The sequence below is a fragment of the Cotesia glomerata genome, linkage group LG5 (assembly GCF_020080835.1).
Source record: "Cotesia glomerata isolate CgM1 linkage group LG5, MPM_Cglom_v2.3, whole genome shotgun sequence".
Lineage (NCBI taxonomy): Eukaryota > Metazoa > Arthropoda > Insecta > Hymenoptera > Braconidae > Cotesia > Cotesia glomerata.
In genome coordinates, this window is record NC_058162.1 from 11,757,317 (window position 1) to 11,783,322 (window position 26,006).

The window sequence follows — 26,006 nt, forward strand, 5'->3', positions numbered from 1 at the left end:
TAGAGTATAGTGTAGAGTAGTCAGTTTATATCGTGAAAACCATCTTCAAGATTAGTGCTACGATTGTTTCGGTTTATATTCAATCGCCATTATATAATTTTACCGTAATTTCATTAACAATAAAATATTTCAATATACTGGTAAAATAGGATTAGGATAGGAGAGTGAACGGGTTTATTATATGAAAAAAATTACAGTCTTTAAGGTAAGCTTTTACATAAAAACCACTATGAAGTCCCTTAACTCCAATATATTTTTTCAAATAAAACGAAATAAAAAAGGAATATCGAAATGGTATTTCAAAAATTCTCAAGAAATGCATTATTTAATTTAAGTACTTTTCTTTTCTATATTCATCTAAATGTAATTTTTTTTTTTTTTTTTTTTTTTTTTTTTTTTTTTTTTAAGCAAATGGAAGAATACTTTAACATTTATCGAAATTTTTGTGTCAGAATTAAAAATGATTATTCTTTGTTAGCTAGTCAGTGACGAAGATATAATAATAATAGTAATAAATGAATTATTAACATTTGATTTAAAAAGAACAGTGATTAAAAATAGCATCGCGTTTTGCGTTTCTTTTATAATTGTACTGTTATGTTTTTTTTTAGGATATGTTTTTGAAGTCTAGCTATGTGAGAATGAATTCATAAATAGAAAGGCTAATGAATCTTAATAAATATTCTTTGAATGTATGAGAAAAAAAAACATTTTAAGTTTTAATTTCTATTTAACCTCAAATTAATTTGATGTAAATTTACAGTAGTAAAAAATTATTATTTGTTTATTTATAATTAAATCATGCTTAATAAAATAATCAAATTAAATCTGTATGATAATGATCAGGATTTAAATCAATTGCTTTATTAATTCCTATTTGCTGTTTAATTTTTGCCGCTAAGCTATCATTATTATATTATGAATTTTTAACCTGAAAAAATTTTTTACGATTTTCTGGTGTTTTAAATAATATTATAAATATTAAACTTTTTTTACAATATCGTAAACTTATTATTCCGCAAGGATCGATGTACTGGCTAAAAAAAGAGAATTTACGACCTGAGCTAAGTTAGTAAACCGACACGATTTCATCCATCCTGCATGACGGTTTGTAACGCCCATTTCTCTTGGTAGCAACGTCGCTCATGCGCACATCCGTTAATGCTAGAAGCTTCTGTTAACTTTTCTTGTTTTTACCATATTATCCTCGCCGAAACTCACCAGACTTTTTTGGCAAGTGTCCCAAGTACATTCCAACATATTAATTGCAATTCGTTAATTTAAATCCTCCAAAATATTTAATTTTTTTCAGATAGAACTATTTTGTTATTCTCCATTTGTAGCGTAGAAAAATTTTAATGTTAAAAAGTCAAATTTAGAATTTTATATAAATTTTTTTTTTTTAATTGAATTACAAAATGTTACAAAATAAATCTACATTCATAAAGAAAATAATGAAATAACAATTATTTTTACAAGTTGTCCTGATGAAATTTGGTTTCTCATAGAATTGTTATTAATTTCTACTTTTTGTTACAGATGAACACGATAATATAACAAGTGTGGACAATGTAGGTGATAGTGACGAGTCAGATGACGAATGGAACTTTTACAGAATTGAACCAAATCAAGAAACGGAAAATTCTTTGCAACCAAAAGTATCATCAGCGGTCAGTGAAGTTGGTGAAGAAATTGTAGAGCCAGAAATTCTCGAAAATTATAAAGATTTACTATCTGATGAAAAAGTAAATTTAAGCAACCAAAACACAGAAAAAAGTGAGGAAAAAGAAAGCTTTTTTTCACCGGATAAACCTGAGGTATTTTGTTTTAATATTAAAAATACAGCATTTATTTTCTCGAATTAAAATGAATTTTACTTTTTCTAGATAAACGAAAATAACGAAGACTTATTACTTCCTGAAACTCAAGATAATTGTTCGGAAGAAATGGATTTTTCATTGAATCCAAATGCTGCAGAATTTGTTCCCGTATCATCTCCTCCTTCAATTCCATCACGATTTATGGATTTGCCAATATCAGGTTCACCATTGAAACAGACATCAATGATGGACGATATTAATTTACCGAGTCCAAAAGAATTTAAAGAAGAGGCAAGTCATCGTCCTCATGAAGTTGAAGAAGAAGATACTGAAACCATATCATTAAACGGCAATGCTTTCACAGGTGAAAACATTGAAGAGTTTGATGAAAAAAATAAAGCTGCTTTGAATTTAGATGAATCAGAAATTTCGTCTACAAGAGCAGAATTCGGTGACGAATCAAATATTAGTTTTCTTGCTACAGATTTTCAAAAAGCAAGTGGTTCCGATGGATCATTCACTGAGTCATGTACTGAATATGAAAATGATCCAATGGCTATGTCTATGGGACCAGATGGATTCAATCTGCTCAGCAATCCCGTTGATTTGAATGCTATTCATGATCTCAACGATTCGGATCTATGTGATATTAATTCTCTTGGTGAAGAAAAAGAACAAACTTTAACCCCAATAGATGACGACCATTCTCAACCATTGGATCTTAAGTCTCCAGATTCTAATGAACTGGAACTTAAATCAACTCCTTTAGAACATGAAAATACTAATAATAATATAATGTATACCTTATCACCTTCGGAGGAATTAAACGTTAAAGATATAGAAAATAACACAGATGAAATTATATCACAAGTTGCCGCTATGAACTTAAAAAATGAACAGTTATCTGAAGTGTGTTTAGAAAATACAAATGATTTTACGAATAATACTGACAATATAAAAAATAATGATCAGACACAAGATGATTCCCCACTTACTGAACAAAAACCAGCAGAATCTTTATTCCTTGAATCTCAACATGTACCTCTAGAGAATGTTGAAATTCAAAAACCACAAAATAAATTTGATTCGTCATTAGAAAATTGCCTAATCTCTTGTGATGAATCTAAAAACCTAGAACATCATCAAGAAGAAATTAATTTTACAGATCAATGTAACGAAAATACTTTTTCTGACTCTGAAAAATTAGCTTCCCACGATTCTGTTAATACTCAAGTAATTACTAAGTCAGAACCGGCTTTTAATAATGAATGCGAATATAAAAACGAAGAACAAGAAAAGAATAAAGAAAAAGACAATGTGCCGGATGTTTCAGTAAGTGATAATTTTACTAATGTCCTCGTTGATATAGTTCCAACAAAAACCCATAATGGAGAAAATTCAATTATTGAAAAAGAAAGTACGGATATAATCGTCAGTCCCACAAAATCGATGGAGCTTTCAAAGTCACTTCAAGAATTCACCGGGTTAGAAAAAGAACTTAGTCCAACTGAAAATAATAAAGATTTAATGGAAAATATTTCTCACGAAATTTCTGAAAAATCACAAATACAAGATACTTTAACAACTAAAGATGCGGTTGTAGAGAATTCTGAAAAATCTTTAGATCAAACAACAGAACCATCCCCTGAAAAAATTAAAGTTTCAGCTGTTGAAGCGAAAAATACCACGGCTGTTGCTGCAAAAACAAAATCTAATAAAATATCATCCAAAACTATCACCAAAACTTCTGCAACGAAATCGTCTACAAGAGTAACGTCTGCTGGTTTATCGAAACCTCTAGTAGGCGTTGTATCTCGTTCTACTAATTCATCTGCTGATGCAAAAAAGGTGACAGGAGTTGGTGTTGCTGGAAATTCTATCGATGCTTCAAAAGCGTCAACTTTGAACAAACCTTCATCAAAACCAGGAATAAAATCTGCTTTTCGATTAACTTCTGCATCTCAATCTAAATCTTCTGCTACCAAAGTCCCATTGACGACTACTAATACAGAAAAAAAATCAACTGTTACAACGAATGGAGATTCTAAAGCTAATAAAATACCCCCAAAATCTCGGACATCAACGGTTGATGTTCCTTCAAAGCCTCTAGTCAAATCAACAGTATCTTCTGCTCGTCCTACCACAACAACAAAATCTAAATCTTCTATTGGGACTACTGAATCTAAACCAGGACTAAAAACTACTGTAGAAGTAAAGTCTTCTGGAATTAATATACGACCCAAAACGGCTCCTTCTGCACTAACAACTACCAAATCTCGTACTTCGAATCCTGCAAAACCTTCAATTGTTGATAAAAATGTCAAAGAAACTGCCAATAAACAAATATCAAACCGCACAACATCTTCTACTAATTCACGAGCAAGTAATCAAGGTCTTCATTCACCAACTACTACGGTTTCAGCAACAACAAAACGAAGTACCACTACTGTTCGAACAACCAAACAACAATCGTCATTGACACGCACAACTGCTAAAAATATCAAAACATCTATTAAAACAAATGTGAATAAAACACAATTACCAAATAATGTCAATGAGATAAAGAATGCAAAAGTTATAGAAGAATCCTTGTCTGCTGCGACGATTGTAAATGCAGAAACTGTGTCAGAAAAAGATTCATCTACACCTACTATAGAGAATCAATAAATTATCGATCAAGAATTATAGTTATTTAATGAATGAACGATTTATAACGAAAATACGAATAAATGACTAACAGCGATACTAGGGAACAACGAAGTTTCGATTTTTCAGTATTTTTGCTGAATTCTAGATATTCATTTTTATACTTCCATTTTTCTGTTCAAGAGACTTATCGAATTCTTTATATTCTTTCTCACTTTCTGTTTTTTTAATTATACTAATTATTTAAAAAAAATTTTTTTTCTATAAATAAAATTATTTAAACATGAATTGAATGCGTTGAAAATATAAACTATGTAATAACACAAAAAAATCGTATACTTAGCTTGCTTTTTTCATGATTGTAATGTATCGGCAAATTCAAGAAAATTCAATTAATAATCAAACGAAAACGAAAGAACAAAAAAAATTAAAAAAACCTGATATTTCTCTCATGTACATATCTACAGTATTTGAAGTAGCTATAATCCATTTTTAAATAAAAAGAGAAAAAATATCGTAAGTAAGCTATGAAAGAAAGAAAAAAAAATAAAATATATACTTCTTGCTTAAAACTTGAATTTTGTTTTCATCATGTATTGGCGTATTTTAAATTATCGGAAACAAATAATTAAAGATTTTATCAAAAGATGAATGAACGATAACTCAATTAAAAGTTATAAATATAGTTATGTAATAAATAATAAATAAACATGAGTTAGATTTATATATTTTTAATTATTGTAATGTAAGCAAAATTTTTGTTCAGAGCTCGATTTATTTCATCTTTGGTTAATTTTATTTGCTATGAACATTATTCTTATTTATGAGAAAAAAAAAAAAAAGTCATCAAGTTTACAAAATTAAGAATGTTTGTACTTTTTATGCGTTTTAAAAAACAAAATATATATAAAAATTGTAAAACTATTCACTTGAGTAAAAACAATGAGATAGGTGAAATAAAGAAAGGTAATGCTATAACAAAATGTGCGTATCCTTATATTTATAGACTTATACTTTATTTTGTAGTAACCATTTTTGTAAACCTGATAATATTTCATTACTATTTTTAATCAATTTTAAAATATAAATTAATTGAATAAAGGTTATGAAAAAAATTTTGAGTAAATTAATATTTTTTAAATAATGATTTTTCTTTTAATTTTTATTTTGATGCAAATTATATTGTCATAATATCACGTTATATTGGTAGATAATACACATTTAAACTCTTTTATAGACACGCTCAGCTTTAACTCCATGTTTGTTCTCCGATAAATGCTGAAATAATTTTTTAATTAAATATAAAAATATTTATTTTTAATTTAATAACTACAATTACTTATAAGAGTTGAAATATTTGTAATTAAAAATTATTTATAGATAATTTTCATTTTGAATGTACGAATACTTACAACAGAGATACCAGCATCAGTAAATTGATAAACGCGAATTGACTTATTACCATCAGGAAGATCGGATACGGTTATAAATTTATCTCCTTCCCGGGTGGTTATACTCTGGAATAAATTATATTTTTTTTTTACTTTTCTTTAAATTTTTGTGCCGTATATTGTACTAAGAGATATATAAAAAATAATATCAATACTAATCTATTTATCTAAAAATTAAAAAAAAAGTAAGTAAATAGATACAGTACTTACTTTAAGAACCAAACCATGAGGCATAGTTTCATCATATGGAGTTCCTAAGATAAATTTAGTAGTCGAACTTTTACCTTCATTTGAAACAGTAATAATCCAATGATCACCACTATGACTGATTTCAAACGTTGGTTTTCCTTGACTAAAAAATTTTGAAGCTTCTAGATTTTCAGCTCCACCAACAGTTTTAAGGTATTCTTCCAAACCCTTGCTCGATTCATGCTCGTACTTTCCAACAATTTGTACCATCTTCAATAGAGTAAATGAAGTAAAGTATTCAAGGATTTGAATATACTGATACCGTCACGATCAAGACTAGCACTTATAAATGGACAGAACAGTTCTTCTGTCCCCTCACGATGAATCAAAGGAACATATTATAAAGTATCTTTGAAAGCAAACTGATTTTTAGATTAATTTACTCCCACTACTATATTATACAAAAAGATCGTTAGTTAACTACATACATTAAACTTTGAGCTTCCCTTCGCTTATCTTCGTCTCTATCTTGCTTTTTAAGTTCAAACAATTTATCTTCTTTTATTAAAACACTTACAAAAGTGGCCAGACTTTGATCAAAATATTAGCGGACTAAATGATTATTCAATAAAACAGCGGATAAAAATAATAATTTACAGTCAATTTTTTTTAATATTTCGAAAGTTTTTTAATCAATATTATTGACAATTAAAAAAATTAATAAATGAAAAAATCATACTATTTTATATATCACAATATAATTACAAACTATAAATATTTTATTGAGCAACTCATGCAATTTTCAGAGTTACCTATCATTTTTAAGAAGGAAATTAACTAAAATTATTGAATAATTGAAAAATAGAAATTAATAATTTGAAGTTATTATTATTTTTGTATTTAATTGTAGCAAAACTTATAATTTTATATTTGAATGGTGAATTGAATATTTGACAATCACATGAGCGCATGTTTTTATATGAGATGAATAAGCTTATTTATGACTGAAAGAGTTATTTTCTTCAACAACGGCTTAATCATTTATAACGTAAATGAGTTGATGGTTAAAGCCTTTAGTTCAAAGTTCAATCATAAAATGTAGATTGTTCGTATTTAAAATCGATAATTGTTATATTTTTAGTCTTTTTTGAAGATATGCAAAAAATAAATTTGTTGAGCTGATAAAATATTTATCATTGTTTTTTTTTATCGTCTTAAAAATGATTGATTTTTACTTTGATAAATTGTGAATTTTGTACTTTCATTCTATAAGAACACTTGAATACAAAGTGGTTTATTGAAAAGAAAAAAAATTTTTATACGAATATGTAGTATTAAGCAGATAAATAATATTTGATAATAAATTTTTTATTGTCAATTATGACATTGACTGTATATTTACTATGAACTGTCATTAATTTCAACATGCCTTGATAAATTTAATTATTATATTAAAATTTTTTTAACTTAAAATATTTACATTTAATTGTATAAACTTTTTCATTTACATATATACTTATTTATCTATGAAAATGAATAAAAAAAAAAATTCAAAGACTAAATTGAATAATTTAAGTACATTATTTTGTTTTTTCAACCATGACTCAAATGATTTCTATATACTGCCTCTACCATTTCACCTTCTACTCAAAGCATTTATAGATATAAAAAATAATATTTTTATAATACGTCTTCAAAAATTGCATGTGAATAAAATTGTGATGAAAACGTTCCATAACTAAGCATGTAAACTTTTTCTTTACTATAGCCTCATTTTTTCTAACATATTAATTACACAATACTTAAAGTTTACATAAACAAAATAAAAGAGGAATAAATGCTCCAATAGCAACGAAGACAGGTAGCATAATTGAAGAATCATCAATAGAATATGGATCCGGCGTGCGTGGACCACTTGGATGCCTAGCTTTTATAGGTGATTCTTCTTCACCTTCTTGTACGCCATGGTATTCTTCAGGTTCAGGAGGTATTGGGCCTAATTTTGGAACATCTATAACATTTTCATAGATCAAGGGGTTAGAATTAAAAAAATATAAAGTGATCAGTAAAATTTTTTTTTTTTTTTGGTTTACACTGATTTTGAATTAAAAAAAGGCTACTCTTAAAGGAAAAAATATTAAAATAAAAAATTTTTTTCGTAATTATACCTATTTAGCTCTGAGCCCATCATACATTCGAAAGAAATTGAAGAAGAATTTATTTTTATTTGAAAAATTCTGAAATTATTTATTGGATATAGTAAATATCAATATTAATTAGAAATCATAAAAAGATAATTTTTTCTAAATCTTTCGTTTGTGTTATCTTCCAAATAAGTTAATCAATTACAATAGATTTCATAAAAATTATAAGTTTTTTATCTAGCCTTTGTACTGATTAGAGTTTGATACTGATCGATTCAGTGTCTCCCAAATTTAACAAAATATAAAAAAAAATTATTTGTGAACAAAAAAAAACCATGTCAAGTAAATTCTTTATATCTCATTATAGATATATATATTTTTAAATCTCGAGTCTAAAGAGTCATTTTATGAGAATAAAAATGTCATCTAACAGCCAGAATGACAGATAAATTTTCTAAATTAATAGTTACTACCTGTTATCTGCCCACTCCGCTGGACGCTTTATGGAATTGCATTTTTAGATCTAGACTCGGAATTTCATTGGAGTATTGTTTTTTTTTTTATTTGCACAGATTCCAAATGAGCATTGAAAGTTTCAGTTAAAGTAATTGCAGGTCTCATGAGTGAAGTTGAAATCTACTTAGCTTCAAGTGCAACGAATTTTTCTGTTAGTTAAAATTTTCTCAGTAACATCAATTTTTTATAGAAAATTAGTTTTACATATTTTTTACGAATTTTATTTAAATACGGAGTCAAATTTCTTTTCCACATATCAAGTGTTTGAGTATCGCGATCCCACAATAAGAACAATTCATCAGTTATGTGATCAGCAAAAATAACATGTATGTAAAATTCTTAATCCGTTGACTAAATAACCACATGTAATGTTAAGTTTTAGAAACCTTAAAATGACTTTCCCTGCTGCCAAAGAGATGATTGTTGTAAGATAATTTTTAATAAATTTATTTAAATTCAATAGACATGTCCTAAATTTCATGTTTCAAAAAGTCTTAATTCATAAACAACAACATTTTTTATATTCTACTCACCACTCTGACACAATCTGCATATGAAGTCAATTATCGCGAAACTCGTTTTTAGCTGATATCTAGTTACTAAGAAAGAAAAATATTTAAATCGATTGACCCTGAAGGACATCCCTGGAACTTGCTGCTATTTTCAAGCTCAAAACGCTCCAAAAATTTCCTATTACCCACTTTTCAGCTATTCATGCTCACAAATACGACTTTAAAAAATTTTTGAGCCCGAATGAGAAAGTTACAGATGTACTGATAACACTGACATCCTCGTAAAAATAATCAGAATAGCTCCTTAAGACTTCAAAACCTGGAGATCTGAATCAATAACTTTCCAATTTTTTGAAAATTATCGATTTTTATAGCGGAAAATTCAAAAAATTATCATCTAACTTGGCAATTCATCCCTGCATATTTTCATCGAAAACACCGATAATCACTTTTTTAACTAGTGATATTATCTGAAGATACTCGACAGCTTCAACCGTATTGTAGAGATGTTTCTAAAAGTCACGTTATTAAGACAATTACAATACTATCAATTTTTGAAAAATCTATCGGAAAATTAAAATCTACCATTTCTGTATGTGATTAAAGAAATTTTTTCATTTGTGTTAAATCTATTAGAGAGGCGCAAAACTTTACACGTATGTGTTATATTCATTTCTATTGAAAAAAGAGAAAGACATCATATTCATTAAATAGAAAATTTGTAATAAAATGTAATACGCACCATCCAAAACACCTTTGATTACAGCTATAGCATTTATCTTAGGATTATCTCGATAACCCTAGAAATGAAATATTACGATTATATCATATAATATAGAATTAAGAAAATAAATAAATAAGTTTTATACATAAAGCATTTGGTAAAGTGCCATGTCTACTCAAAACCTTCCTATTATTGATCACCTCTACTCAAAAATAATCAAGCCTAACAAGTCTACTAAAAAATTACCCTATTCCAAAAGAACTGTTTTCCAATTCAATTTTATTTCAGACAATTTTGACTGGTAGTTGTAGATTACGAAAATTTTTCAGTAGACCTGTTAGGCTTATTTATTTTTAAGTAGAGTTGGTCTGTAATAGAGAAATTTTGAGTAGACATGGCATTCTGCAGGACATTTCATACCAAAGAGTATAGCTAAATATAAAAAGTTTGGAAAATCCAAAAGTGCACGACTCATAATGTTCATTTAATTATGAAATATAAAAAAAAAAAAAAAAAACTTAAGTCGTTCAAAATTAATTGCCGAAAAAACAGCTATAGTAGGAAGGTACTGCACAAACGCCCCTGGTGGAATAAAATGTACATAATATCTATAGATATAGATATATCACCATCCATGTTAATTTTACATGGATATATATAGATATACAGTCTTGTAGTTTTCGTTTTTTATTAATTGTAATTAAACGACACTGAAATAATTAACCATTCGCATTCAGTGACCTACAATCGTCGATTAGAATTTAAAAAAAAAAAAATTTAACTCAAATAATTGATTTTTTCACAAGTTACAGTGTTTCCGGGGTTTCATACATGACGGACAGGAAATTTTTTTGACCTATTTTGATGTTTTTTTCCGTTTCTATTGCAGTAAATCAATTTTTAGAAAGTATGGAATTAATCTCCATTAAATTATCTCGACAATAATATGCAAAATATCTTGATTCCGTGAACTAACAAGGCTATAATACTAAATATAGTTGCTAAAATGAGGCGAAAAAAATTTTTCGATCGTAAAGCACTCTCTGATGCTTCGCATCATGAGTCGTGCAAAAAGATATATAATATATTTTTGTATTCTAGTATAACAGTATCAGTACCCACTCTTTATTCATTAGCTATACTTAAATATTATGTGCAAGCATATATGAGTGATTTAATTCCATATTAAGTCAATAATTACTAGAAATTTGAATAGCGCGCTACGCGCGCGCCTAAATTTTAACCAATAATGAGTCGTGGCCCGTTTTTTGCGAGTTTCGACCTTTGACTAACTTCAAGACTTTCATGTATTTTAATTTAAAGGATTTCACTCAATTCCTTTTGGTTTATGTAAACTTTATTTTCTTTTTCTACCACACTAAGAAAGTTTATCAGAATTTAATAAATATTTTTTACTCGATCGACAAAAAGTTACCAATTAAAAAAAAATAGTTTTTTTTAATTTTTAATTTTTATACGCCCTTATTGCATCTGTAACGCGAGATTTTTAATTTTTTTTATTAATATATTTAATGGCAGATTTACGGTATAAATTATAAAAATAGTAAAATGTATGAATAAAAAAAAAAAATCGTCGAAGTTGCTCCAAAACTCTTCAATTAATTATGTACTTTTCAATTTTTTGACAAAATTTTTTTTAATTGAGAAATTTATATTTTAGAATTTTTTATTTAAAAAATTAATTTTTTTATTAATTAAATAAAAATAAATAAATTTTACATATTTTTTAAAATCTCTACATTTTCAAGAAACTTAAAAAAAAAAAAATCCTGTTGTAGAGCCAATCGGTTACCGTGTTTTATCCGGTTTAAAATTTACAAAAAGTAAAATTTTTTTTTTATTTTTTAAATACAATATGGAATTGATATTATTATTCTTTTTCATGCAATATTATGCCAAATGAAAAAATCTTTTGTGTATGATTTCTAAATTTATCATGAAATGTAATTTTCAGTTATTTATTCATGTATTATTAAAGTTATTTGAGAATTTTGGGAAAAATTAAAATAATCAATGAAATATTTATAAATCTGACAACATATTAATTAGTTACAAATAAAAGACATTACCACGGAGCAATCACATGTTCCGCACTGTCGAAACTAGTATTAAAAGTCTTCGATAGATGGCGTATGGCCGCAGAATTATTCCCTTTCTAGATACTTGACTTTGAAGTGTTAAGTTCAAAAAAGAGTAGAGTAGAATTCTAATACATAGAGTATCTGTTTTTGAATAAAGTTGTACAAAACTAAAATGAATGTTGTATCAACTTTATTGTAAATATAACTTTATTTATCACTTTTACTTAGGCTTCAGGTTTGTCCACATCTTGATATGGCCATATCAACCCTGATCAAGTCTGATATTGCCAATTTTATATTAGGTCTGCTCAGAGTATTTTTTCACGGGAAATAATTAGATATGATTAGATCTGGCCATTTTTTGGATCATATATAGACGATTATGCTTGATTATATATAATTAGACAAAATCTTTTTTCATCGGGAATGCTATGCATAATTCAAGAAAACACATTGGATCCATTCAAGAAAAAGTATAAATTCAGTCTGGCCCCACTCTGTTAACACTTTGAAACATATTTAAAACCAGTCGAGAAATATTTTGGTGCCGTTCTGTAATGAAGATTGGACTATTCAATTTCTGATTTGAAAATACTTTGGGAATACTCTAGAACGATCGCGGTTACATTTTGATTATTCTACGTTAACATAATAGATCGACTCGGGGTCTATTCTGGAAACAAGGCACAAATCTACTCTGGAAACACTATGAAACTCACAAAGTTACGTAATAATTTTTTAATGTTCTTTGAGTGTTTCCAGAAAAATTTGAAATCTGCAAGGGGCGTGATATCTGGATTATAATTATAATCTGGATTATACTCATTGTAATCTGGATTATACTAGCTACTATCTGAAATTTTTTTTCCCTCAGTATAATCTGGGATGATATCCAGTGTCATCTTGTTCTTTCAGTGTATTTGTTAAAACAAATAAGTTAAAATTAAAGAGATCAAATTTTAAAAGTTAAATGAAAAAGTGATTCAAGAAAAGTCAAAATTTGAAAAGAAAAGTAAGGCGAAGCAAACGAGAACCAAGATTTGTTTTAGACTCAGGTAGACTTAACTTCAAACGAGAATTTAATTAGTAAAAAGTTTCAAAGATGGCTTACAGGATCAGTCATCTTGAAGATTTCTCTTAATAAAATATTTGTTGTATAATTTATGTAGAAAAAAAAACTGGTGCCTAAACATTAGAACCCCATCTTCTATTTTAAAGGAATTATGAAAAATTTACATTACCTTAATAAATTCAACCCGAATTTTTCCACCAAGAATATCACATTCCTCATCATTATATATCAATTTGCCTTTTTGAATTGTAAAAGGAATGTACTCATTATAAGCAACACCTCTTCCAACTTTTTCAAAAATATCTAAATCAGTAACAACAGTGTGATCGCCATTTAGTACAACATCAAATACCTAGAAAAAAAAACAGTTTCATTACAGTAGTCATTTTAATTAAAAAAACAATTTAATTAAAAATTTTTCATCATACTTTCATATTTGGTGAGTTAAAATAGACTTCACAAAATTTTAGTATCATTACATATTTGCCATCTTCATTAATAGGAATATCGTAGCCAAAAGTAGAATGATGATATCGCTCGGTTTGATACAAAGTTTGATCTGCAGGACTTATGCGGCCAATAATTAATTGTTTTCCATAGTCTGAAGCAGTTCCAACTTTTCCCATCAACGGATCCCGCATATATTTGATCCCAAAACTATCGGTGAATGTCTCGCCACCAGCATTAATTGCATAAATTACTTCTAAGCCGAAACCTTGAGTAATATATTCAAATAACATAAGTAGCAAAAAAACATACTTGAAGTTTAAAATTTCTTGAATTCGCATTTCATAAAATAATTAACAGGATGATCTATATTGAATGACGTTCGTTCATAACCATCTATTTTTCTGAAAAGGTTATCCAAATGGAGATAAATTTATTTAATTTTCAGGCAAAATTTTTCAATAATAATATCATTATTATTAAACTCGTTTCATTGTGAGTTTTATTTGTTTTTATATATTGTTCACACAACTTAACTTAATTAATTAACAATCTCATTGTAAAATAAATTTAAATTATCTTACCTAATTGTCACGACATTTATTACTTCGTTTCATTTCGATGTGGTTGAATCTTGTTGGCTAATTGAAAATGATTTATCAGCAAATTCTGTGACGTTTATGTTATTATAATTATTATTTTCGATTTTGGAGGGTTATTAAATTACCAGTAAGTATTTGAAATAATTGCATTTTTTTAGCGTAATGTTAATAAGATCTGCTTGAAACAGCACCAAGTGTGACTATAATAATAATGTCTCTTTACATAAACGAGTAAATGAATATATGTTTATATATTTATTTTAATCAATGTATTTATGTTGAGTTTCTTATTCGCTTTTAAATAAGCTGATATATTAATGTTGTCATACACCGTTCCTGTTTACACCTGTTTGGTCTTTCAATAATTTCAATTGCCTCATTTTAAAGGCAGTATTACTAGAATCTCATTATTTTCGAAGTAATACTCAGCCGCAACGAAAATGTAGCTCCACAGAACAGCCCCATTATCGTGTAGCGCGCAGAGAAAGAAGGCGGAAAGTTTCAAATTAATTCAGGTTAATTTTACTTAAATTATATTTACAAAAATTTAAATTCAAAATCAATAGAAATTTAGTTAATAAGGAAATAATATTTGAGTACTGCAGTACAATTATAAAGTTTTTTTATGAAAATTAATTTAACATATATTTAATAATTAAAAAAATTTTATAACAAATGAATCATGGCAAAAAGAAATTGACATGTAGAAATTTTAAAAAATAGAAAATACAATTTTTTACAACTAATTTTTCGGAAAAAATTATTTTGTTAAATAAAATTGAAAAATTGTAAAGTGACTGATAACTCCCTGATAAAAAAAAAGTATTGAGACAAAGAAAAAAGTATTGGTTTCTTAGTCAATCCAATACTTTTCAATACTTTTTTCTTTGTCTCAATACTTTTTTTTATTCAGGGCTTTAATATAATAGTTTTTTTTTTTTTTTTTTTTTAATAATAATTGCCGTTTTCTTTCAAAGAGAAAAAATATATTGATATTGAACAGCTATTTCTTAAAAATAAAATATTTTTATATTGACTCTGCACGGGGATTAATTATTCACATAATTAATTAAAATTTTTTTTGAGCTAGATAAAAAGTGGAAAACTTAAAAAATTCGTTAATTTTTCTCAAAAAAAATGAAAACTTTCATCAATTTTGATATCTAACAATTTTTTCAGAAATTATCATTTTCAGAAATTACTGCAGTTGTCATTATTAAGCGTATTTCAAATTTAATAATTTATTTGGGATTCTATACCCCAAGCGGCACAAATTTTTTTTTGTTAATGTTTTGTTAAATTTAAGTTGACAATTATAAATTTCTAACTTCTTGTTAAATAAAATCTCCCAAAATATCAACATTTTTTTTTGTGACGCTTGGGACTGTCAATATTCATGTATAAAAATATAAGATAAAATTCGAAACTTATCAAATAAATTAACCCTGATTCCGTATTGGATTGGAAAACGTGCTCGTACAGCGCGCAATTTAAATTTCTAGTTATCACGAAAACCTGACAATATCGATAGTCTCTTGTTATGCTTCCATCTAGTGGATGTTATTTTTATTTATTGAAAACTTTACTTACTGTAGTTCTTTCGCCCGGGAGTATTAAAATACTCGGTTTCAACGCGGGAAAGGAATCATTTTAAATAAAAGAATTCTATTTAGACGTTATTTAATTTTGATCAAAATTATTTAGTTGGTTTCAATTTATTATTCAAGTTGACAAAATATTAAAAGCTTCAAAATATAAAATTGAGGTTTACAATGACGTGATCTTAGCAATCTAAACTCTCGGTGAGAAGTGTCGTTACATAGTTTTTCCGAAGAGCTTCAAACTCCGTTCTTCTCCCACCATAACTTCCATACATACTTCCACTCTAAGGAATACATAAGCACACACATTTTCTACTACATATAAATGATCCTTATATACTAACATGTATTTTCTCTATATCTATATATATTTATTTCAGCCTATCGGCCTGAAAGTTAGACTTCACTAATATACACTTTTAGCAATACAGTCATTATGTTTATTTAACTATTTTTATTAATTTAACAGACCCTTTTAAAATCTATTTATAATAAAATTAACTTATAATTAACTTGAAATTAAATTACAATAAAAATTATAATAAACTATAACATGAAAATATATATATTATATTGTTTATAATATGTTGGATTAATGTTTGAGTTTGACTAATTAATAACTTGAATTAAATATTATTTCTATTATTTTACAATCGGATTTTCTAATAAAATTATAAGTCAATTTAATTATTATCATGTATAAAAGAATAGACATTATTGTTTAATTATAAATTAAATAATAATTAAATAATGATTCAATAATAAATTAATAGTAAATTAATTAACTAATAATTATTAATTATAAATTAAATACAAGATTATAATTATTAACTATTTTAACTAAATTTTGCTTGACTACGATATCATATAAAGTTAGATTTTAATAGTAAATGTTATTTAACAATATTATTTTTGTTTAGTTACATATGGTTTTTTATTATTCTTTGTTACTTTTAGAACAAGGGTTTATTGAGTTTCACACGTGTCTTTTACGACTTTTCCTCATAGGGTTTTAAATTCCATGTGGCGAGAAATAGTCCTTGAATTACTCAAGTACCTTTTATGGGTTCTGAAAATTCGGTTACAATGTCCTTTTGTACCGAAATATGTTTTTCCCTTATTTTATTTTATTTTCTTTTGTAAATAAAACAGAGTTAACCAAAAGATGTTTATTACAACTGGTAAGAGTAACCCTGATAGCCATCTTAACTTAAACTTTTATTCAATCTACTGCCGAAATTTGTAGCCAACTTGATGAAAAAAGTTGCAAACCAAACGTTTTTACTTAAGTTGTCTACAAGTTACAGTGCAATTTGACGTCAAGACTTGCAGTACAAGTATTTTATTCAAGTTGTAGTAAAATTGTAGTACAATTTAACTAAAAGTTCGGTGTTAACTTGTATTCAAATTGGGGCTGTAAATTGCATTCAAATTGTTTACAACTATTGTACTATAAAAATTTACGGCAAACTTGATGTCAAGTTAACTGTAACTGCTGAAATGCAACTACTTTTAATCAAAGCGTGGCTATCAGGGAAAAGCATGAAATAAATGATTTGAATATTTACTTCGAATATAAAATTTAACTGATTTTAATCATTTAATATTTACTAATTTGAATATTTCGTTTGAATTCACGCTCTCATAATAGATAGCGCTCTAATAACAGGTAGCGTCACCTGTTGGATGCACTAGGTGCATCACACTCGAGGGTGTGACAAAATGCAGAAGGTATAAGGAACTTTTGAATTCCAAGGTTGGTGAACCTGCTGTACTAAAGATATGCTATAGAAAATGATAAAGGGGCGTTCATCATGGATAAAAATGCCAAGCGGTGCCTCCTACTTGTGACTAAGCTTATCGTAAAAAAAAATTGATAAAACAACCTCCACTCATTTAGCCCCTCATTATTAATTAATGTAATTTTTTATTATCTTAATCGTTTGATGGTCATTTGATAGTATATGATAGAATATTAAAATCATTTGATGGTCATTAGTTTATTTATAATTAAATTTTTTTTAAATGAGCCAAAAAAATTTTTTTTTGGCCCCTCAATTATGAAATTGTCGAACTTTTTTTTTTTTAATCAACTTAAAAACGTTTGATGGTTATTGATAGACAATTAGTTTTATTCAAATAGCAATATTTAATTAGTTATTAATAATTAACTTTATTCCACGACCCACGGCGTAATCATCTTGTTGAGATTCCTATCATCGCCACAAGAGGTATCTATTTTAGCGCCGTTTTTTTTAAATTTTTATTGACTTAGAAATAACAACAACAACAGAAATAATAATAATAATAATAATAATTTTCATTAGCCAAGTACGAAGAGAGGCTCAAGCAATTAGAGGCTCACGAATATCTGAGTATAGTCTATTACACACCGAGGGAAGTAAAGTAAGAAATATCTCAGATCACATGTAATTGTTGGCCGAGGCGAAGCCGAGGTCAACAAACATGTGATCTGAGGCTTTCTTATTTACTTTCCGAAGAGTGTATGCTATTTTTTTGCTCGACGAAGGCAGAAAGTGGCAATTTTGTTTGGCGCAGCGGGCCGAAATTTGACATGTTCAACGTCGATGGTACCAAGCGTTTTTCTCTAAATCCTGGTAACTTTGGTTATTTTGATCTTGTTGATAATAATATTCAGCTTATGCTCGTGGTTGATAAGAATATTGACAAGGCTTTCCACCGACTGACTACTTTGACTGCTGAATCCATCGATGTAGTTTTCTTCAATCTACCGAACTCATGAGTTGCAAAGCTAAGTAGTATTCCTATGCTAAGGTTGTGACCGATAGTTTGGCTCACTTCGGCTTCAAAAAATGTATTGATTACTACGATTGCATTGAACAAATCCCTATCCTTCATGAGTTCTATATCTCAAAAAAAGTAGTCGCTTGTTTTATATTTTAAAATAAGATTAATGATATTCGGATGAGAAAGTTATCGACTATTTTTCTAAGATATTCAGTGCCATTTTGTTTATAAGTACAATATCAAGTGTATTCTAAGCTCACGACATTCTCATTAATCAATAATCTCAGTACATTCCGATATTTATCACCGTACTTTATCAGTATGGTGATTCTCGAGAATTTCCTCTGTGTACTTTCGTCGATGAGCACTTAAATTTCTTGAACCACCCTACATGTTTTGATACCATATAGCATTTACCTACATGAATGTTACTCAGTTTTTAGCTTATCAACAACTAATATAAATAACAATAATAATATTTCATCCATGAAATCCATTACTGATTTCTAATTTAATAACTAAAAAAATTCCAAATTAAAAAATAAGTTTCATGACATATTTACAGGTGTGCCATATAAAAGTCTACTAAGTATGAGTACATATCTATATCAATAACGACTCTACCATATTAGATATACCATATGTAATTTCTAATATTTTAAGGTTTACCAAAATAAATTTCTGTTACATAAAATGCTTACCATGTGAAATTTCTACCAGAATATAATCCTACCATAGTAAAACTGTACCAGAAGTATTTTTACTATATTGAAACACTACCAGAAAACATGCATGTCAATACATTTTCTGGTAGCGTATAATATGGTAGAAATACTTCTGGTACGGTTTTACTTTGATAGGTTTTTATTTTGGTAAAAATTTCAACTGGTAAGCTTTTTATGACAGAGACTTATTTTGGAAAACTTTTAATATGAAACAGAATACAAATGGATTATATGATATGGGAAAGTTGACATTGGTATACTTTTACTCATGGTAAAATTTTATATGGTACACCGATAAATAGGCCCTTTATAATGATTGATTAGCATATAGTTTATTTATGAAACTAATAATTTTTTTCGAAAATTTTCTTAGCTTAAAAAAAATTAGCCATTATGAAATTATGAATGTCATCTATAAAATATTTTTTCATGTATGATACTGAAATTAACTAACATCTGTCAATTTTTATGAGTTTTACGTCAACTAAATTATTAAGAAAAAATTTTAAGTAAAAACATTCTAATCTAGATCTGATCTAATTCCAATTCTAAAAATTGCAAAAAATTTTATGATACTGAAATCAACAAGCATTCTACAATTTTTTAGATTTTTATATTAATCAAATTATTATAAAAAATATTTAGCAACGAAATTTCACTTAGAGACATTAAAAAAAATTATAAGTGCGAATTTTCAAAAAATTATTTTTTTATCAATTGAATTGTTACAAAAACTTTGAAAATTGTGAGATGTCTCCTAATTTCAGTATCATTTTTATGTAACTTTCGTAGTTATCAATTTAAAAATTTCTTTATTTTCGTACCAATAGTTAACGTAAAAAATTCCCAACATAAATATATTCCATAACCTTAAATTATATTTTAACTTTAGTTAAAACTCAATTTAAATAAATTTATATCAGCACTTAACAGTATATTTCATTATTATCGGTAGAAATTTTAATATTTCATACGGCTAGTGATATACTCCATGTTTATTTTATTAAGATATACTCATATATGAGTTGATAGGTATATATGAATGCTCATGATTGGAATGTACTCACTCACATAATTAAAGCATATATAATTATACATATACATATTTATATATGTAATACATAACATTTTACTTCAATAATATTCAAAAACTAAATTAAAAGCTCTTCATTCACGCTAAAGCTCGTAGATAATTCTCTGTTCACGATCGTTCTTCATATATATTTATATGTAGTACCAGTCACGCTAAATGCCCGCTGGAGACACTCTAGTGTCCGAATATCCTTACCGTTAGCCAATAGTTTTTAGCTATAAACAATTGATGAGTCGGAATTTTGCAAAAATTATTATGATATTCGGTTTTAGCGAAGCAATAGTAGATAAGATGAGGCTTATATTCTCCATTCACGTCAAAATTAGACGAAAAGGTATTACCGTGCCTAAACTAAGTAAATGTCAAAGAACATATGACTATTATTTATAAGCAAAATATAACCAACATGAAACACGACACTAAGGGCCAGTTTTTCAACCCCGGATTTAAATATTTTATCATTGTGAATATATCTATACATAATATAGATATATAGATATATTCACAATGGTAAAATACTTAAACCCAGGGTTGAAAAACTGACCCTAAAACATTTTGAAAAAAGCTGTTAGAACTTCAGTAGATTAATCATGTAAGGAATAGCTTAGTAATACATCTATACGTTTTTACGAAAAAACAAAAGCCAAATTATTTTAAATATATTTAATTACAAATTTCAATAAAAAAATGACTTGATATTCTATTCATTTAGCAAACTATAAGGTAAAAGTCCCTATTATGAGACACTTTTCAAGGTAAGTTGAACATTTTTGCGAATAATAAATCCATTTAAGAAGAAAATACACTTTTAATCGCATTGTACAGTAATTTGATGATTATTAAATCAATATTTTTAATGTGTTTATAATTTTTTTGGTTAAAATTGAATTAAATTATGGTTTTTTAAGAGAACCTATGAGACCCTATTTATGAGACACTTTAAAGTCACATGTCCCCAGTGTCTCAAACCACAGGACCCTATTTTTGAGACAGTTAAAAAATCAGTGAAATTGATCAAATTTTATATTTTTATTAATTTTAGACAGTCCTATTTACAAAATAAGAAATTATTTTAATTTTTAATCAACTCATAATTAAATTTTTATCAGTTAAATAATTAATTAACGAAAATTATTGAATTAAATCTATTTTTCTTTCTTGATTTTTTTTTTTTTAATTCTTCGACTTGAGCAATTAACTTTTTCTTTTCTTCTTGTAATATTTTTTATTTTTAAGTTTTTCTTCTTTCATGTTTTTAACTTTTCTTTTTAATTGTTTGTACCATTCATCAGAGATCCCCACAGATGGTAACTTTGACTTGCCTGTTTTTTCAATTTTATTATTTTTTCTTCAGTAAAAAATCCTACGGCAAAGTGAATATTTCTTTCAGAGATTTTTCGGGAGATTTATCTAAAAATATGAATTTTTTCGTAATTCTAATCATAATTTTAAAACTAGTTCATAACTAATTATTTTACGTTACCGTTATCAACAGTTATTGATGAAAACTTATGAATAAAACGATGTTCGTCAATCATTGCAGGCGTAGGATCCAAATTTTCTTTCATAAATTCTAAAAATAGTCACATCAAATTAAATTTATCGAACATAAATGTGAGGTTGACATTTACATACCTAATTGATAAATTTTTGTTGTTTATAGGATTTGTAGGATGAATATTTTTTGAGCTCTGTTGTATTATTTTATATATGATATTATATGATGTTATATGATATTATATATTATAATGTATATATGCATATATATATATATATATATATATATATATATATATATATATATATATATATATATATATATATATATATATATAATATAAATACTATATAACATAAATATAATTTTTTGGATGACGCGTAGGATTTCGATTTTGCGCAAGGATGATACGCAAAATCGTGAAGCGTTCCACATTTTTTTTTTTTTTTTACAAATATAAATAATGCTGTGAAGCGGGAAAGAATAGGAGTTACGGTAATTATTACGTGAAGCGTTCCACATTCACGTAACAGGATATTGGTAGGAAAGGATTGAGAAAGGAATGTGGAGAGGATCATCTTAATTAAAGACACTAAAGTCTTTAGAAGGGCACCGTATTACATTATTGCTATCAGTTAATGATTCTTGAAGACTAACTTGACTAGATTCATATATAACCGTAAAAGTTGTCCATCATTAGTTAAATTATTTTATTCACAGTTTATCACATTAGAATGATTGTCCTTAGACAAGACTTATTAAAGATGTATTACAATTTGTTATTATCTTAATAATAACAAATTTTAATACATCTTTAATAAGTCAGTTTTCGTCACAGGTGACCCTATTGCTGCTCTGTAGAATAACAACTGAACAATAACATTCTCTTCTTTTAAAGATAATACTGTCGCTGGCTCAGTTCTAATTTTTGCCTTCTCAGGACTAATACTTTTTCATCTAACAAAGGTAGCAATCGGTACTCCATGAACAGCAGCTGCTTTTCTCAAGGACATCTCTGTGTCTTCTATTGCTTTTAAAGCTTTTCCTATATTTGACGAATCATAATTACTTAAGCCTTTTAACTTTTTTTCTTCAGTTTATTATTCACATTGGAACACAACACTTTTTTGGTTGAATTTGATGATTGAGTTTTGTCTCTTTAGGATTTTGTTTATGCCTCATTATCTCAGCTTTTTATTATAAATTACTTTTACTTAGCCTGAAATAAATAATATACTTTTAGAGTCAATATACAACAAAATATTATAAATTTATCCAAAACATTTAATTAAAAACAGAAAAACTTGTTGACAAAGTTATTCAATGTTATGATTTGAGGTTAGGTTCATAATCTAAAGGTATTTGACTAAAAGTACTTACTTTTAGAAAAATATTTGAGGTTTTAATAACAGCCAATATTTTATGACATATAATTGCACTATTTTTATAATTAATATAACATATTAACAATATAAAATCTTATAAATGTACACCGTCTCACTTAATCGGGACAAGCCGAAATACACATGTCCGTGTTACATGGTACACCTAGTAAAATGTCTCATAAACCGGGGCATTCACGTTTATAAGTGTAGGTATTGTGAGACACTCAGATTTAAAATATTGTAATAAAAAAAACGCATAAATATGTATAGAAATAAAGTCTATGACTCATCAGCTTTCAATTGATATACAATTTAACATAAAAGAAGAAGAGACAATGAAATTAAACTAATATAAGAAACTAGGTAGCTGTTGCCGTTTTACTATTCTCGGTCGTGGCTTTGAGCACAGATAACAAACCTCGCACTTTAATAAATATTTTTTAAAAACAGTGTGAAATTAATTAAGAGCAAAAGTCGAAAATTGCTTTTGAAATATGTGAATTGAAATATTTTTTATATTTTTGGTATGCTAGCGGTGTGTTTGTTTTCATAAAATAGTATTTTTATGTAGTGTATCATAAATGGGGACATCGTCTCATAATAGGGACTTTTACCTTATTTATGTTGCTCAAGAATGAACTGCTTCACCATCATTTTAATTTGCCACTATAATTATAATGAAAACAACAGTTAATAACCACAATTTTATTTTTATAATACCCAAAAATAGATCTATTTTTCATTTGACATCTACGACACTAACGGTATCATTTTATCCATAAAGTCTTGTAAAATTTAAAAGTTAAACGGGATGAATAATTAACTCATCCCGGATCCGTTGCCAATATATGTTATATTTTTTTCATATGCTGTAATATTAATGGATATGATATTTTTGTTAATCAATTTTTATCTGTATCATAATTAATATATTTAATAAAGTAAAAAATCATTAAGTATTGCAGTAATGGAATAATATACAGAGGTGTAAAACTAAAAACATAATTCTGTTGAGGTTAGCAGGTTTAATAATACACAGTGTCACAACACAGTGATTTTTCTTTTATTTCCAGATCAGAACTTTTAGCCTGAGGAAAAATACATTAAGGCTACATTACAACGGTAGACGTGTGCACATATACGCGCTATATTAACTGCGAATACCATTTCAATTAATTAATAAATAATAGTTTAAAAAAACTAAAAACACGCTTTTTATAGAAAACCAAACTAAAAAATAGAAAATAAATTTTAATAAATTTAAATTAAGAATAGTGTTAAAAATTTCAATAAATATAAATTAATAATAGTGTAAATAAAAAAATGTATTTTATTTTAAAAAAAGCGTGGGGTGCTTTTTAAGATATCAAAATGATAATCACTCCACTCATATCTGTCAATAAAATATTTATAACTATTGACACCATGCACCCCACGCTTTTTTTAAAATAAAATACATTTTTTTATTTACACTATTATTAATTTATATTTATTGAAATTTTTAACACTATTCTCAATTTTAAATTTATTAAAATTTATTTTCTATTTTAGTTTGGTTTTCAAGCGTGTTTTAGTTTTTAAACTATTATTTATTTTTACTTTTTAGTTTGGTTTATTTATAAAGCGTGATTTTAGTTTTTAAACTATTATTTGTTGATTATCAAAAATATTCAGGCGCGCAAATTACCCACGGAGAGTTACATACTGACAAACTGACATACAAGTGAAGCTAATATAAAGCGTGTAAAACCTACGGAGGAAAACACCTGGTTTCGAAATATAACTTCGGGATGGTCATCAGAGGATTCCGGGTTGATGTACGGGTTTATCTGTGCCATTCCCCGATGAAAACCTACGGAAGAAAACACCTGGTTTCGAAATATAACTTCGGGATGGTCATCAGAGGATTCCGGGTTGATGTACGAGCTTATCTGTGCCATTCCCGATGAAAACCTACGGAGGAAAACACCTGGTTTCGAAATATAACTTCGGGATTGTCATCAGAGGATTCCGGGTTGATGTACGGGTTTATCTGTGCCATTCCCGATGAAAACCTACGGAGGAAAACACCTGGTTTCGAGATATAACTTCGGGATGGTCATCAGAGGATTCCGGGTTGATGTACGGGTTTATCTGTGCCATTCCCGATGAAAACCTACGGAGGAAAACACCTGGTTTCGAGATATAACTTCGGGATGGTCATCAAAGGATTCCGGGTTGATGTACGGGTTTATCTGTGCCATTCCCGATGAAAACCTACGGAAGAAAACACCTGGTTTCGAGATATAACTTCGGGATGGTCATCAGAGGATTCCGGGTTGATGTACAGGTTTATCTGTGCCATTCCCGATGAAAACCTACGGAGGAAAACACCTGGTTTCGAGATATAACTTCGGGATTGTCATCAGAGGATTCCGGGTTGATGTACGGATTTATCTGTGCCATTCCCGATGAAAACCTACGGAGGAAAACACCTGGTTTCGAGATATAACTTCGGGATGGTCATCAGAGGATTCCGGGTTGATGTACGGGTTTATCTGTGCCATTCCCGATGAAAATCTACGGAGAAAAACACCTGGTTTCGAGATATAACTTCGGGATCGTCATCAGAAGATTCCGGGTTGATGTACGGGTTTATCTGTGCCATTCCCGATGAAAACCTACGGAGGAAAACACCTGGTTTCGAAATATAACTTCGGGATGGTCATCA

The 26,006-nt window shown here is 27.7% G+C and overlaps 3 protein-coding genes and 3 long non-coding RNA genes across 7 annotated transcripts in view; 2 read left to right on the forward strand and 4 right to left on the reverse strand.

Moving 5' to 3' along the window:
• Window positions 1-4,645, forward strand: part of LOC123264607 — a 97,012-nt gene extending 92,367 nt beyond the window's left edge. The window contains exons 8-9 of the mRNA XM_044727956.1: window positions 1,540-1,817; window positions 1,887-4,645. Of these exons, the coding sequence (XP_044583891.1) occupies window positions 1,540-1,817; window positions 1,887-4,487 (2,879 nt within the window). The 3' untranslated portion in view covers window positions 4,488-4,645. The remainder of the gene's footprint in view (window positions 1-1,539; window positions 1,818-1,886) is intronic.
• A 953-nt stretch (window positions 4,646-5,598) lies between these two features.
• Window positions 5,599-6,712, reverse strand: LOC123264670 (fatty acid-binding protein homolog 6-like). The gene is made up of 3 exons (XM_044728090.1): window positions 6,128-6,712; window positions 5,879-5,983; window positions 5,599-5,744 (listed from the first exon to the last, which is right to left on the reverse strand). The coding sequence occupies exons 1-3, from the start codon at window positions 6,374-6,376 to the stop codon at window positions 5,688-5,690; spliced, it is 411 nt and encodes a 136-aa protein (XP_044584025.1). The 5' UTR covers window positions 6,377-6,712; the 3' UTR covers window positions 5,599-5,687.
• Window positions 6,713-7,664: 952 nt separating this feature from the next.
• Window positions 7,665-14,658, reverse strand: LOC123264652 (malectin-B). 2 transcript variants are annotated; one of them, XM_044728059.1, is made up of 6 exons: window positions 14,351-14,658; window positions 14,208-14,264; window positions 13,605-14,027; window positions 13,346-13,528; window positions 10,021-10,078; window positions 7,665-8,117 (listed from the first exon to the last, which is right to left on the reverse strand). In XM_044728059.1, the coding sequence occupies exons 3-6, from the start codon at window positions 13,962-13,964 to the stop codon at window positions 7,909-7,911; spliced, it is 810 nt and encodes a 269-aa protein (XP_044583994.1). In that variant the 5' UTR covers window positions 13,965-14,027; window positions 14,208-14,264; window positions 14,351-14,658; the 3' UTR covers window positions 7,665-7,908. The 2 variants fall into 2 exon arrangements, with proteins under 2 accessions (XP_044583994.1, XP_044583995.1); XM_044728060.1 differs by having other exon boundaries at window positions 13,605-13,891; window positions 14,351-14,657.
• Window positions 9,019-10,014, reverse strand: LOC123265561. The gene is made up of 2 exons (XR_006509595.1): window positions 9,864-10,014; window positions 9,019-9,790 (listed from the first exon to the last, which is right to left on the reverse strand). It is a non-coding gene; the product is annotated as an uncharacterized LOC123265561 (long non-coding RNA).
• Window positions 14,659-20,149: 5,491 nt separating the features above from the next.
• Window positions 20,150-24,419, forward strand: LOC123265571. The gene is made up of 2 exons (XR_006509606.1): window positions 20,150-20,352; window positions 24,370-24,419. It is a non-coding gene; the product is annotated as an uncharacterized LOC123265571 (long non-coding RNA).
• On the reverse strand, window positions 21,772-22,077 carry LOC123265560. Its single transcript, XR_006509594.1, has 3 exons — window positions 22,049-22,077; window positions 21,897-21,986; window positions 21,772-21,823 (listed from the first exon to the last, which is right to left on the reverse strand). It is a non-coding gene; the product is annotated as an uncharacterized LOC123265560 (long non-coding RNA).
• Window positions 24,420-26,006: the final 1,587 nt, after the last annotated feature.